Source organism: Puma concolor, chromosome B2 (genome assembly GCF_028749965.1).
Source record: "Puma concolor isolate L17-30 chromosome B2, mPumCon1.1.hap2, whole genome shotgun sequence".
NCBI lineage: Eukaryota > Metazoa > Chordata > Mammalia > Carnivora > Felidae > Puma > Puma concolor.
Window position 1 is genome coordinate 80,981,183 of NC_141671.1, and position 16,430 is coordinate 80,997,612.

The 16,430-nt window shown below is 37.9% G+C and overlaps 1 protein-coding gene across 2 annotated transcripts in view; it reads right to left on the minus strand.

Moving 5' to 3' along the window:
* Positions 1 to 16,430, minus strand: part of RNGTT (RNA guanylyltransferase and 5'-phosphatase) — a 314,047-nt gene that overhangs the window by 22,453 nt on the left and 275,164 nt on the right. The window contains exon 15 of one of the 2 annotated variants that reach the window (XM_086707399.1): positions 10,499 to 10,972. The exons of the other annotated variant lie outside the window; for it this stretch is intronic. Coding sequence (XP_086563525.1) covers positions 10,844 to 10,972 — 129 coding nt within the window. The 3' untranslated portion in view covers positions 10,499 to 10,843. Of the gene's footprint in view, positions 1 to 10,498; positions 10,973 to 16,430 lie in introns of those variants that run through there. 2 annotated transcript variants of the gene reach the window in all.

Below are 16,430 nucleotides of genomic sequence, written 5' to 3' on the forward strand. Positions count from 1 at the left end.
GGGACTTTTTAAAAAATCTGACATGATAAAAGGAAAAGTAGCTCAATCTTAGTTACATATCTTTTTGGTGGTTTTGTTTTCCAGCAATGTTTTTTTTTTCTTTTTTTCTTAAATAACTTTTTAGAAATCAAAATCCAACAGTGAGAACAATTATGTTAATAATGCCAGGAAATTTGTTTGCTTTGTTAAATTGAGCTTCAAAAGCACTTCAATTGAACACACATTTGTGATCACAAGTAATGCCTACTCTTACATCCGTTTAGAATGTTTACTTTATTACAGCTTATTATAAATGTAAGTCTAAAATGCAGCACCATGGCTGCTCAATTTCCAGCCCATAGCTTTATGATAATCATACGAAATGTATTCATGTGTCAACAGAACTGTCTAACAATGCCCCAAATGGGGTCGTTAGCTGCTCTGTCTTTCTGATGGCTACACAGTTCTGTGCTCCATAACATTAAGAAACTGCCACAAGCAGAGAGCGCTGTTGGAATTTTAACTTAGTTTGTACCATGTACTGTTTTGCCACACTTGGCTCAATTTAATTGCTACTCTCTCAAAATACAGGTGAGCTCCTACAAAACAACTGACCCTAAATACCCAAGCACAAGAATGGGATAAACTGGCTCTGTTACTTTATTTTATGGTTGGGTTTCACGTGGCAGAGGGGATGAGGCTGGAGAACTCCTCTGTACTGGATGTTCCCTATTGCAGGCCGTGGTAAAAGGTACCTGGGAGATACCTTCTGTCACCCTGGCATCTCACAAAGGAGTAAAGGAACACCTATGTAGATCCGAGAACTGGAAATGGATAGGGGTGGAGAGCACCCATCCCTCTCAAGTCCTGGTTGCCCTGCAGCTCTCTGGCCTTCCTCACTTTGCAACAAGTAGCCCATATAACTGTCTGGTGCAGGGATTGAGGTCTCAGGCAACATTTTCTCAACTCAGCATTTTTCTGAGGCTCTATTACACAGGGGCCAGGCCAAGGGTTTTACTGTCAGGAAACAGGGTCATGTGGTAGTAAGCTATATATATATTTCTGCTTCAGGTTTTTGTGTGTACTCTTAAGAACACCTATTGATAGGGGCGCCTGGGTGGCGCAGTCGGTTAAGCATCCGACTTCAGCCAGGTCACGATCTCGCGGTCCGTGAGTTCGAGCCCCGCGTCAGGCTCTGGGCTGATGGCTCAGAGCCTGGAGCCTGTTTCCGATTCTGTGTCTCCCTCTCTCTGTGCCCCTCCCCCGTTCATGCTCTGTCTCTCTCTGTCCCAAAAATAAATAAACGTTGAAAAAAAAATTAAAAAAAAAAAAAAAAGAACACCTATTGATAAAACTGTGCAAATGCTTAATCAATTTTAAGACAATTCACTTTTTAAACCCAGCTGCCTTACAAAGAGTAGTAAGTCCAGAATCTTGCCTGGAAGGGAGCATAAGAGCTCACCTAGGCCAAATCTCTTTTCAGATCAAAAACACTGAAGCTCACAGAAAGCTTATCTTTGTCCAAACCATATGTCTCTTTAGGAGCAAAGTTAGAATGAGGGTCCAGACTTCTGGCACTTTGGTCCAGTCACTGATTCTGTGATCTAGAAGACAATCCTTAATAAGCAAAAGGGATAATTTTGCAGGCCAAATTTTCACTCGCAGTCCTACAGATTTCACCAAAGAGAAGACAGTTCATATCCCAACCTACTAACACACACACACACACACACACACACACACACACACACACACACACTTCATAAAACATTTATATCCTTACGTCAGGCACTTTATATCCTTGCTTCATGCACTTTGCCATTTTCTCTTCTATTTCATTAAAAGAAAAACAAAATTGACTGAGATCCACTGAACTGCTTTCAAGACCAACCTCCAAAGTTAGAAAAAAGCCTCACAAAGTATGCAAAAAAGAATGGATGGTTCGAGCAACTATTAAGGAAGTGGGGGTGGCATTTCACCTTTTCTGTCTTGAATTGTATGAAAAATGGAGGTGGACACCTCTCAGGACAGGAGTCCTCCCGCTCAGGATGCCAAGCTAGACCTCATCTCAGGGCTCCTGCCACCTTGCACATGTCATCTCCTTCTTCAGAGTGACTGCACTGTGAAGAAGCTGCCCTGGGCCAGGCACAGACTCTCACCTGTCTCTTCTGTAGTCCCTTTGGCACAACATGCTGGTGAAGAAGAGCTGATGCTTGACTTTAATAATTTCAGATAACATTTTTATGGCATTTTTCCCTAGGGAATTGAGCCTATTCTGTCAGTTCCTGAAACAGCATGTGATATATTACTTTATAGTAAAACTTCTTCCTTCTGTTTATATTCTCCTCCTCTTAGATGGCAAAGCTTTCCTTGAGCAAACAAAACAAGTGACCTTGTTTTGTTCACTGCCAGGTCCTGCTGAACACACAATGGGTGCTCAATAAATATGTGTTTAAAACAAAAATCAAACTTGATGAGTATTACAGAAAGAAATTATAGAAATGACATCACATGTTACAACATTCCAGCCACTATTCAATGACTTTCATCCTCTGGACTGACCTGGCTCTCTTCCTGATCCAGGCATTTGTACTTATTCTTCCCTCTGACTGGCACATCATTCACTCTTCCTCTCTGGCTAGCCACTTCTGCTTTACCAGGACCACTTTCTTTGGAAAAACCTCTCTGATTCCCCAGATTTTTGTGCTTTCACTGATCTACTCACAGTATGCTAATCGTCCCTTATCTTACTTAAAAAGACAGCCCACTGAATTCTCTGCATCTCCAATTTGACAATAAGCTTGATCAGAATGGAACTTTCATACAGTGCCTAGCACACAGTATGTGCTCAGTTAAAACTTTTCCATGCATACATGCATGAAAAGTTATGTACTTCTGGCCTGAGAACAAAACCAAACCAAACTAGAAGTCCAACCTAATGACCCAGTCATATAGGCAATTAGAATGGATCAACCATAGCTTTCTGAGCAGAGGTCCCTTTAAACCACGCTGCCACATGGAATTAGGCTTCTCCTAGCTTTGTGGATGTGGACATGATTTCTAGTGAAAGAGGAAATAGGGATGTTAGCTACTGGGGAGATCTGAAGAGGACAAGAAGAAGGAGAAAATAAGCAAGCAAACCCACTTGCAAGCATTTTTAAGTCAGATAGGAAACAAACATACAAAATAGTTAAGATACCCTGTTCATTATAAACCAAGAACTTTCTGCCTCCTAAAATATGAAAGATAATGACACATCCATTCAGTATTTATCAATACTGTTCATGGTAAGAAAAAGGATGAATGCATCAAAGTGGCCAAATGGGAGAAGCACTAGATAATACACACTGTAAACATGTAAATTTTAAATAAGTAATTCACTTATATAGCCTTACTGACAATAACTCAAATTTTATAAACATTATAAACATTAACCCTTTAGATCAAAAACGTCTTTATAAACATTAACACTTCACATTCTTGTGAGCTAGTTTTACAAGACTGTAGATTTAAACAGTGACTTAGGACCCATGTAAATAAGGATGAATTCAAAATAGATGTCTACCTTCTTGCTGTTACACTATACTGAGCCTTTATTTCCTTCTTGAAACAATTTCCATGTATTTTCCACAATAAAAATCTTAAAAAAATATCTCCATCAAGATTTTCTACCAAATCTGCAGATACAAGGATCAGCAAATTGTCTCAAGAAACAGGACTGGCCAAATTAGTTCAAAGTGGCTTTGGTAAAAATATTCAACAGGACTACACAAAGCTAAAAGGCCACAGGCTGAGAAAAGACATATGACAAGCCACTGAAAGTCTGCCCTCAGAGTGTACACAGGGGTGGCTTCAAGATTCTAATTTATCATTTTACTAATGATCCAACAGATGATTTCATGAATAGCCTACTAATAAGATCTAAATTCAAATTTGAAGACTCTTTTGAATATCCATTAGGGAGTGTAATATAATGAAAGAATTTCAGAGGAGAAAGTTTTGCAAAAGAAAATTACAGAAAATAAAACATAATTTGCAAAAAAAAAAAAAAAACCATAAAAGATGAAGTCCTGGTAAATATTTAATATGTAAGGGAAAATGGAAATGCTGTAATCACCATGGAGAGAGAAGTCACAGTAGACAGATTGTCAGAACAAGATTTAAAATGAGACATTCCATTATATTCATATATTATTGCTATTAATAGTTCTCACCTCTTTTAACAGAAAGAGAGGCATATTATTGTAGCAGGAGGTACTTTTGGAGGAAAGACTCTTGAAGGGAGAAAATATACCTTACTGCTGACTGGAGAATTAGGGTTAAGTGTGAGCAATTTGTTAGGCTTGCTCTTTCTTCCATCTTTCTCTCTATATTCGCCCAGAAAATTATAAAATGCTTTTAAAAAGTAACAGGGAAGATATAAACACAGAAGCAATTGTTCCTTTGTATTTGTTCTCTGTGTTTGGTGTGTGGTGTGTGTGTACATGTGCACATACTTTGCAAGTACAGGTATGTGTATGTATATGATGCACATGATACGTGTGTGTGTGTGTGTGTGTGTGTGTGTGTGTGTGTGTGTGTGTGTGTATATATATATATATATATATATATATATATATATATATATATAATATATGTAAGTATTTTCCAGATTTTACATATTAGATCCAGACCTTTCAAAAAGCATGTAGGTGATGTTTGGATACAAAATCTAAACAGGTGCCCTCCTCAATGGCACCTGTTGGGATGAGCACTGGGTGTTGTATGGAAACCAATTTGACAATAAATTTCATATTAAAAAAATAAAATTTTATTTTTAAGGTGCAAAAAAATAATTCTAAAAAGTTAGACAAGGATAAATCAAATCTTCCAAATGAGGATAGGATAAGAGCAGAAGACTTGGCTTTCATTTTTGAACCTTCTAAGGCCTAGAATGATGAACAAATCCCAGCCCTCTATGTACATATACATCACTGCCTGTTTAGTCAGAAAATGGCATATTCAGGAATAGAATCCTACATCATTGGTGATCAGTCCTGCAGCCTTTAATTTCATCATTTGGATGTATGTGCTTATTTTTATTTATAGCCTCCAGATCTGCAGATATAGGATTTGTGATTTCTAGTATTTACCCTATGTGGAAATGTATCAGATTCAACCCCCTCCTGCTCCTTAGTCCAAGAATAGGAACATATTCTCCTTTTTTTAGGGATATAGGTCATTTATACAACAAATATTTCTTCAGCTGGTATCACTGTGCAATCATATTCTAATGAGTCAAAAGAGCTTCCCCTACCACCACCTGGGGGGAGGTAGCTGAGAATACATTTGTATCAGAAAGAAACCAACCACAATTCTTCTACGGTCAGGGCTATCTCTAGCATCTGCCCTGCAGCATGAGGAGGAAGGGCATCATTTGACTGCTGTCTCTGATGCATACATTGTCAAGCACCCTGACTCCAGTAGATCTAGTTCTTTTAGGAAAGCCAGTATGGTTGCTTCTTACAGACCTAACATTTTGAATTCTGCTTTATAAGGAATGCTGTTTTAGAGTAATTCCCATTTCTTACTGCTAATTAATATATCACCCTTTGGTAAACCATATCAAATTTATAAGAAGGAGCAGATCTATGTTACCATGTGGTCAGTCATGGAAGGTTTCAAGTTTACTTTCACCTGGCTCCAAAGCTGTTACTCATATAGTCTGATAGCACTCTCAACGCATTTTATTTGACTCTGAATATTTTCACTTTCTTTTATAAACCTCTAAAGCCAAATGGTCATAAATGTATTTTAGTTTGGGTGAAAAAAAAAGAAAAAACTAGAAAGGATCTTGCACAGGATTTAATGAAAAACCGTATTTCTGATTTGAAAAAATTGTTTTAAGGCAAAGATGAGAACCTCAAGTCTCCTGTCCAATTCTGAGCTCCTTCCAACATACCACACTGCTTTCTTTTTACTTCTTCACAGATAACTAAATAACATGCAATTTAAGGGCAATTCTGTACAGTATCTTCCTCACCTTGCTACATTATTGAGACAATTTAGGAAAGAGGATGACAAGAAAACAGTAAGAACTTTAGAGTAGGTAGGACTAAGTTAAAATCCTGACTCGGGTCCTTCTGATACATGTGCAGTGCACTCCATGCTACACAATCCTTAGGCTCCATGCTATTTAATTTGTAAGCCATGTAACCTGGAGTACAATGCTCGCAATCTGCCAGATGGTTGCTGTTGGGACTTAATGAGTTAACTTATGTAAACCATTTGGTAGACATCAGGGGACACAACTCCATTAGTCTGCTTTCTTGTTATTTCCTGGGGTTATTCTGCACTCGATTTATGTAGGAAAACATGAAAATGTATTACATAAACAGAAGAATTTTTCTTCCATTCCAGTTCCTTTGACTTCCATTTTAAACAAGAAAATAAAACTAAATAAACTGAAGAAACTAAACCCCATTGTGGTTCACGCTTACTTATTCAATATATGCTTTATAATAAAACTATTAAGGGTAGTAAATGAAGGCAAATAATGAACTATTTGGTTTATTTGCATTCTATTTTTTGTCACTCTGAATTAGAAAACTGTTGGCTACACCAAGAGGTTATTTATGAATTAAAGTCAAAGTAAAACCTGGTTTTGAGACAGAACACCTTGAGCTCATAATATCTCCTAAGTTGGAACCCTGTGTCACGGACATGATGAACTCCTGAGCATAGCATCCCCGTGTGCCCTGTTTTCTCAGGAGAGGTGTATCAAGTTTTCGGCAGCCCACGTCCTCTAGGTCAGATATTCAAAGAACATACCTGTGGTTTTAGTTATTTACTCACTCAGTTTCTCATGTCATAACTTCTCATGTGAAAAAAAAACTGTAAAAAGAAAGGATATCTGGAGATCCTAATGATCTGGATCAAAAGGTAATAAAAGTATAAGGTCCCTATTTGCAATGGCTTATTAAATGCCTTGGAGGAAGGGTGATGGTGGTAGAAGGAAACACCATTTTTTTAAAAACGGCTTTTATAAACCTGGTATTGTGGTAAGTACTTTGTCCACGCTATTCTAAATACTTCATACAATAATTCCAAAAAGTAGATACTGTTGTTCCCATTTTATAAATGAAAAACAAGGTATAACCCATCAAAGTACATAAATTGGGTTAAGAATCTCACCAGGTTTAGGGGCGCCTGGGTGGCGTAGTCGGTTAAGCGTCCGGCTTCAGCCAGGTCATGATCTCGCGGTCTGTGAGTTCGAGCCCCGCGTCAGGCTCTGGGCTGATGGCTCGGAGCCTGGAGCCTGTTTCCGATTCTGTGTCTCCCTCTCTCTCTGCCCCTCCCCCGTTCATGCTCTGTCTCTCTCTGTCCCAAAAATAAATAAAAACGTTGAAAAAAAAAAAAAAAAAAAAAAGAATCTCACCAGGTTTGTCTAGTTCTAAAGTCCATCCTAAGGTTTAGGGGTTAATGTGATTTTCAATTGAATGGCAAATCATCCTTGTGCATTTTAATAGATTCATGAAAAAATTTCCATAAAGATTCCTAAAAACTAATTATGAAAGTTAATCCTACACCCCATGAAGGACATAAACATGTCTCACACCCCAGCCTGCCACATTTCTCACAATTAAATCTACATAAAAAAAGCACAATAGCCAAAACAAACTAAAAATTTAAGGGTTCTATTATTTTGGATAAGATATACTTTTTCTCTAAAATGCTAAATTTCCCTATTGGTTACATAGCATGAGCAATTTTCTCCCAGGAAATCTCTTATATTTATAGCAAGCTAATTACTCTCTAGAAGTGATTGTCACATGCATGCGGATGGTTTTAGGATTCAATTTTGTCAAAAGCTGGAAAATTAATTCATGCCTCATCCCATGCAAGCCTTATGTTTTAAGAGATTAAAAGCCACCACAAAGACCTATTACCATGGAATTTCTAAAGAGTACCCTTGACTAAAAAATTCATTAATCTAGTTTTCTTTAGATGATATAAGCTACCAGACAGTTTGTTTGCTGTGATAAATTCAAAATTCCACCTAATTACAAAGGGAATATCTGTTTATTAGAAAGAACAGTGTTATGTCTTAAAGTTTAGCCAAAAAAAATCTTACATCTTAATCATGAATGTACTTTATTACATTAAAGCAAAAGATTTCAGGAAATCAAATGCTCACTAATTTTCTTTTCTTTTCTTTTAAAAGCATATCAGACATATAGGCATTATTAGTTGCACAAATTGAGGTATTCACTCTGCTCTCTACCAGTTAAGAAAAGGCACTTTTCCCATCTTTACAGCTGTTTTTAATACACACTTTTCTCAAAAGCTACAATAAGCTATTTACTACACAATAACTGTTTTCTCTCAAAAGACAAATGTAAGCAACATTTTGAAAACTTCAATTTGTTGCAATATATAACTGCTGAGTTTCTTAATTTGTATCAGCAAAAGTGAATTATGCTACTTTTGCTGCTGTCAAACAACAAACACTTAAAACGATTACCAATTTTGACTCTTGAGTTTTTTTCAGCTGAACATGGTAATACATTTCAAAAATGATGTCAAAGATGCCACTTGACTACCACAAATATGGAATCAACATATGGTGTATCCCTGAAGAATATGAAGAACCTTTTTTATTTTAGAGGAGGCAACATCTATTTTTTTTTTTTTTTAATGTTTATTTTATTTTTGAGAGAGACAGAGCACTAGCAGGAGAGGGGCAGAGAGAGAGGGAGACACAGAATCTGAAGCAGGCTCCAGGCTCTGAGCTGTCAGCATAGACAGCATAGAGCCCCGACGAGGGGCTCAAACTCACCAACTGCAAGATCATGACGTGGCCGAAGTCAGACACTTAACCGACTGAGCCACCCAGGGGCCCCAACACCTATTTCTTAATCTACAGTGAGTCTCACTAAAGCATGTCATACTATTATACTCCAGCAGTTATGATGATTTCGTACAAGCAACCCTAAAAAGTTTAATAGGTTTCCAAGATTACCTATCGACATATACAGCATGTACTATTCGCATACTTTAGTCTGTGAGGTAACTTTCTCATGTCAAGCATGGAAAGTGGCAAGTTAAGATATACAAAGGTAGGGGCACCTAGGTGGCTCAGTCGGTTAAGCGTCTCACTTTTGATTTCAGCTCAGGTCATGATCTCACAGTTCATGAGATTGAGTGCCAGATGAGGCTACACACTGACAGCACAGAGCCAGCTTGGAATTCTCCCTCCCTCTCTGCCCCTCCCCTGCTCACGTTCTCTCTCTCAATAAATAAACTTTTTAAAAAATTATAAAAAAAAGATATAAAAAGGTAAAATCTTAAAAGGTAAGTAAGAATACAGGAAAATGCAAATACAACTCAGAGACAGTGCAGGTTCGGTTCCAGACTGCCACAATAAAGTGAGTCAAACGAATGTTTTTATATAAAAGTTATGTTTACACAATACTGTAGTCTATTAAGTGTGAAACAGCATTGTGTAATAAAATGTACATGCCTTAATTTGAAAGTATTTTATTGCTAAAAAATGCTAACCATCATCTGAGCTTTCGGTGAGTTGTAATCTTTTTGCTGATAGAGGGTCTTTGCCTCCATGTTGATGGCTGATAACTAATCAGGGTGGTGGTTGCTAAGAGCTGGGGTGTGACAATTTCTTAAAATGACAGTGAAGTTTGCTGCACTGACTGATCTCCTTTCACCAATTCCTTGCAGTAAATGATGTTGTTTGACAGCATTTTGCCCACAGTAGGACTTCTTTCCAAATTGGAGTCAATCTTCTTAAATCTTGCTGCTGATCTATCAACTAAGTTTATGTAATATTCTAAATCTTTTAATGTCATTTGAACAGTCTTCACAGCATCTTCACTAGGAGATTCCATCTCAAGAAACCATTTTCTTGAGATTGCAGCAATTCAGTCACATCTTCAGGCTCCACTTCTAACTCTACCTCTCCTATTTCCACCATATCAGCAGTTACTTCCCCTGCTAAATTCTTAAAATACTCCAAGTCATCCGTGAGGGTTGGAATCAACTTCTTCCAAACTCCTGTTAATGTTGATATTTTGACTTCTTCCCATGAATCACGAATGTCCTTAATGGCATCTGGAACAGTGAATCCTTCCGTTTTCAATTCACTTTGCCCAGATCCATCAGAGGAATCAAAACGTATTTCTTAAATAATAGACTCGAAAGTTGAAATTATTCCTTGATTCATGGGCTACAAAACTGATGCTGTGCTAGCAGGCGTGAAAACATTATACATCTGCATCAGCACTCTTGGGTGACCGGATGCATTGTCAATAAGCAATAATATTTGTGGGGTTTTAAAAATTATTTTATTATTCGTTTTTTCATTATGATAAGTAATCACCAATTTTACCCATCCTTCCACCCACCTCCCCTCTGGTAACCATCAGTTTGTTCTCTATAGTTGAGAGTCAATTTCTTGGTTTCTCTCTCTCTCTCTCTCTCTCTCTCTCTCTCTCTCTCTCTCTCTCTCTCTCCGCCCCCCCTTTGCTCATTTGTTTTGTTTCTTAAATTCCATATGAATGAGATCATATGGTATTTGTCTTTCCCTGACTTATTTCTCTTAGCATTATTGCTAATGCTACATTAATGCTACAAAAAAATACAATAAATATGCATGCATTCCTCTGAATTTGTGTTTTTGAATTTTGGGGGTAAACACCCAGTAGCAAGATTACTGGATCATAGGGTAGTTCTATTTTTAACTTTTTGCGGAATCTCCATGCTGTTTTCCACAGTGGCCACACCAGTCTGCATTCCTACCAACAGTGCACCAGGTTTCCTTTTTCTCCACATCCTCACCAACATCTCCTTTTTTCTTATGTTTTTGAAATTAGCCATTCTGACAGGTATGAGGTGATCTCTCATTGTAGTTTTGATTTTTATTTTCCGGCTGATGAGTGACGTTGAGCATCTTTTCATGTGTCAGTTGGCCATCTGGATGTCTTCTTTGGAGAAGTATCTGTTCATGAATGAGCAGTAATATTTGGAAAGGAATCTTTTCTTCTGAGCAGGTCTCAACAGTGGGCTTAAAATATTCAGTAAACCCTGCTGTAAACATATGTGCTGTCATCCAGGCTTTGCTCCATTTATAAAGCACAGGAAGAGAAGTTTTAGCATAATTCTTAATTGCCCTAGGTTTTTCAGAATGGTAAATGAGCACTGGCTCCAACTTAAGGATACTGGTTTCATTAGCCCCAAACAAGAGAGTAAGCTTCAGAGCCAGGAATTGACTTCTCCTCTCTAGCTAATGAAGTCCTAAGATGGCATCTTCCAGTATAAGGTTGTTTCATCTACATTAAAAAATCTGTTTAGTAACTAATCTTCATTGATTATCTTAGCCAGATTTTCCAGAGAATTTACTGCAGTGCTACAACAGCACTTACTCCTTCACCTTACACTCTGATGTTATGGAGATGGCTTCTTTCCTTAAACCTCATGAACCAACCTCTGCTAGTTTCAAGTTTTACTTCTGCAGCTTCCTCACCTCTCTCAGCCTTTGTAGAATTGAGGAGAGGCAGGGCCTTGCTCTGGATTAGATTTTGGCTTAAGAGAATGTTATGGCCGCTGTGATCCTTTACCTAGACCACTAAAACCTTCTCCATGTCGACAACAAGACTGTTTCACTTTCTTACCATTTGTGTTTTCACTGGAATAGTACTTTAAATTTCCTCTAAGAATTTTTTCATTGCAATCACAATTTGGCTGTTTGGCACAAGAGGCCTACCTTTTGGCCTATATTGGCTGCTGACACACCTTTCTCACTAAGCTTCATCATTTCTAGCTTTTGATTTAAAAGGAGAGTATGACTCTTCTTTCACTTGAACACTTGGAGGCCACTGTTGGATTATTGCCAGCTCTGAGGTCAGTATCATGTCTTAGGGAATAGTGAGGTTCAAGGAGAGAGAACAGGCCAGTTGGAGGAGTCAGAACACACACAGTTATCAATTAAATTAGCCATTGTAAGGGTATGGTTTGTGGTGCCCCAAAACAATTATAATAGTAACATCAAAGATCACTGATCACAGATCACCATAACAAATGTAACAGTAATGGAAAAGTTTGAAATATTATGAGAATTACCAAAATGTGACATAGAGGCACCAAGTGAGTAAATACTGTTGGAAAAATAGTACTAATTATGGCATTATGGCTGAACCATTTCTGAACACGTATTATTCATGTATGCAAGAGAACTCAACATCCTATGTTTAAGTTGGAAGGCCCCTAAATAAAAATTCAGAAAGGATCCTTACTAATTATAAAAGAGATAAAACCGTTTTTTAAGAGGTTCCTCTTAATAATATATTGCTTTTGGAGCATGTTGGTAGCTCAGTCAGTTAAGCATCCGACTTCGGCTCAGGTCATGATCTCATGGTCGGTGGGTTTGAGCCCCGCATCAGGCTCGGTGCTGACAGCTCAGAGCCTGCAGCCTGCTTCAGATCTGTGTCTCCCTCTCTCTCTGCCCCTCCCCTGCTCATACTCTCTCTCTCTCTCTCTCTCTCTCTCTCTCTTTTTCTCTCAAAACTAAACATTAAAAAAAATTTTTTTGGGGGGCACCTGGGTGGCTCAGTCGGTTAAGCGTCCGACTTCGGCTCAGGTCATGATCTCGCGGTCCCTGAGTTCGAGCCCTGCGTCGGGCTCTGTGCTGACAGCTCAGAGCCTGGAGCCCGTTTCAGATTCTGTGTCTCCCTCTCTCTCTGCCCCTCCCCTGTTCATGCTCTGTCTCTCTCGGTCTCAAAAATAAATAAACGTTAAAAAAAATTTTTTTTTTAATAATATATTGCTTTTATGAGATTGCCTGGAATCTAACATTAGCATATTTCTAGTTGGGTAGAAAAGCTCCCAGCTTCTGTGAAAGCTCCTGTGTGTTTTCTTTAAGATGCCCATGTAAAGTTGAAGTTTACTGCTACCATGATTATAAATCATAAGGACTCAGACACAGAGATGAGCTCTATGCTATAGAGATAAACAAAGTATCTAAATCTGCATGTGACTTAAAAGAGGAGTATGGATTATAAAGCACACTGCATCACTAGTGCTGTGACAAAAGGGAAAGCCGTGAGGCACTGACTGACAAGAGAACTGAAAGCAGACCTGGTTCAGTCACTTTGCTGGAGAAACTTGAAGATACACATGTGCAAGTTAAGTTGGAGAAGTATTTTAAGCTTCAAAGCTCTTTTATATCAGTCGGTATGGTTGTGAGTAGCCGTGACAGAGACATCAGCTACTGCCACAGTGAAGAAAGGGAGACTTGGAGTAAAGACAGCAGGCTCACTGAAGAAAAAAACCCACTGCAGACAAAAGATTCCAAGCGTAACGGCTGATGCTTTTTGTCTTCCTGGCTGTATTCAAATAAGTAAGGAGAATCACATTCAAATATTTAGAACCACAAGAGCAATGCATGTGATTAAAAGAAATACAAGTTAAGTGTGTAGGCCCTTTAAATATACAACCCCCCCCCCCCCACCAGTGTAGGACTACTGCATGAAGGAAAACACAGAACAATTAGCACCCACCCCCCTCATTAAAAAAAGAAAAGACAGGAGCACAATGTCCATGAATGAAAGTACTATATTTTTCCAGGAGGATGTAGAGATCCCTTAGGCTCACTGGTCAAAGCTTATTGATACACATAATTAGTTGCAAATTAAGGTTACTGTATTTGACAAATTCAGTTACCTGATTTTCCCTATAAATTTTGGCACTTAAGTTACTGGCAGGGGAAAAAAAAATAGAAGCAGTATGAAAAGAACTGTCAGAATCTGACTGAGAAATGACAGCTGACAGCAAATCACCAACCACAAAAGCACAGTAATCTTGAACCACTTTCTGAGGCAGTAACTGGCTTAAGAGTCATTAACAATTCCTGAGGCCATCACTTTATTAAAGTACAAGCTAATAGCCTAAGATGACACTTGAAATAAAAGTTATATAAATTATAGAACACTTTAAGAAGGTAGGGAGAAGTTATTAACTTAAATGCTTGCTTTAAAAAGCTATATGGGAAATATTTCACGAAATGATGATGTTGGATAACTGAAGTCTTTACTGCCTTGGACTTTAAAAAAAATTTTTTTTAACATTTATTCATTTTTTGATAGAGAGAGACAGAGTATGAGTGGGGGAGGGGCAGAGAGAGAGGGAGACTCAGAATCTGAAGCAGGCTTCAGGCTCTGAACTGATAGCACAGAGCCCAACGCAGGGCTCGAACCCACAGACCGTGAGATCATGACCTGAGCTGAAGTCGGACGCTTAACCGACTGAGCCACCCAGGAGCCCCTACTGCCTTGCACTTCTGTAGAGTTTGTTTTTTTGTCAAAGTGTTGTATGGGCCAATTCCCTTGAAATACTTGATCAACAATCTTGAATGAAAAATTTAAACCACCAATATTTACACAAAAACAGCACTGCAAGAACAAAGAAAGTGAGTGGGCTTAGGGAGTCAGAGAAACCTGGTTTCCAATCCCAATTATATGATTTACTGGTTGCATGATCATGGGCAAGTTATTCAACACTTAACTTCTCTGTGTCTCAATTTTCTTATCTAGACATACAAATATCTACTTTATTAAGACTGTTATAATAGTATAATGTGTCCTGGGCACATATGTCCTCAGTAAAAATGATTTCTTTTGCAATTTATAAAAATACCTTATTTCTATTCACATCTAGTACAATTAAAATCATATGTTACAATTCCATAATGCCAGAGCTAGGTATTTAAAATTATCATTGATCTTAACACAAACCTCTAACTTTGAAAATAATGTCAAAACATTATTATTTCCAAAGAGAAGAATAGATATCAAGCCAGAAATATGCAATTTCTACTACTGGGTAGTATATATCACTACAGTATGGGTTTCTGCTTTCAGATTACCATACAGAAATACTGAAAAAAATGTTTAATGAAAATAGTACAGTATAGGAAGTAGAAATTTAGAATTATGTCTTATTCAATACTAATTATTATTTATTTTTAACTCAGTAATAGACTCTCGATGCTATGTTTTAAAAGTCACAATTTTAGGGGTGCCTGGGTGGCTCAGTCAGTTGGGCGACCAACTTTGGCTCAGGTCATGATCTCAGAGCTCATAACAGCTCAGAGCCTGGAGCGTGCTTCGGATTCTGTGTCTCCGTCTCTCTCTTGCCCCTCCCCAACTTGTGCCCACTAGCTCGTTCTCTCTCTCTCTCTCTCTCAAATAAATAAACATTAACAAAAGTTTTTAAGTCACAATTTTAGAGATAACTCTCTGAACAAGCTGTGAATACAATAAAAAGGGTAATTACCACCTTCCATGGTGGAAGGGTATACTGAACTGATTTCTTTTTCACAATAAAAAATATGCATTGAAAAAACCTGAACCAATCAATCTATTGTCTTTTTCCAGAATACAAGTCTCCTCTGAAAAATATATCTAACAGTCTTAGGCTTAGTCTTAATTCCTCAAGACACACACAAAAAAGAGATGAAAACAACTGAAATAGCAACTATGGAGAGGCAGGCTCTTTTATGACTTGAACGGTCAGATTCAAAGATATAACTAGCCATATTAAGAAACGTTCTCTAATGCATTTTCTTGTCACAAGTAAAAGTTCAACTTGAGCAGCAACATAATGTCAGAAACAACTAATAGAAACATTAATTTGAACTATTTTTATATTAGTTCCATTTCTTTCTCTTAGCGAACACTTCAAATAACATGAAAAAGACATAAAAATATTTTACTATCTGATAGTTATGACTTTAGGAATTCAGGACCCTTTTCTTATTGTCCACGCCAGTGACCTTTATTATTAGTTTATTTAGCTGGGGCCTAAAGAAACCATCTGGAATACTTATATAAATTGTCAGGGAAATGTCATTTCTTTACGCTGAGCTTGGTTCTCACCTAAAAATTTTAATGTTTCTCTAAAAAGGTATTAGGGTCCCCTTGCCTTGTTCCAACTTAGAAATCCTTAAAGTGGTCTGTACGGTCTTGCTGTTAGTATGGTTGGGTTTTTAAAAATATTCTCTAAGGGGCACCTGGGTGGCTCAGTCGGTTAAGCGGCTGACTTCAGCTCAGGTCCATGAGTTTGAGCCCCACGCTGGGCTCTGTGCTGACAGCTCAGAGCCTGGAGCCTGTTTCAGATTCTGTGTCTCCCTCTCTCTGACCCTCCCCTGTTCATGCTCTGTCTCTCTCTGTCTCAAAAATAAATAAATGTTAAAAATATTCTCTAATACCAAATCACCTCTTCAACCATATTTCCTTACATAAGCTTTTGCTCTTGTATCCAAGGCAAGTCTTTATAGTTCCACAACTTTGCATTTTCTGTTTTCCTGAAACACCTGTCATCCTTCTATCCCTACAGGGGGTAAACAGAAAAAGACAAAGACAAACACTCACTCTCTCTCAAACACACACACATTCTACTAT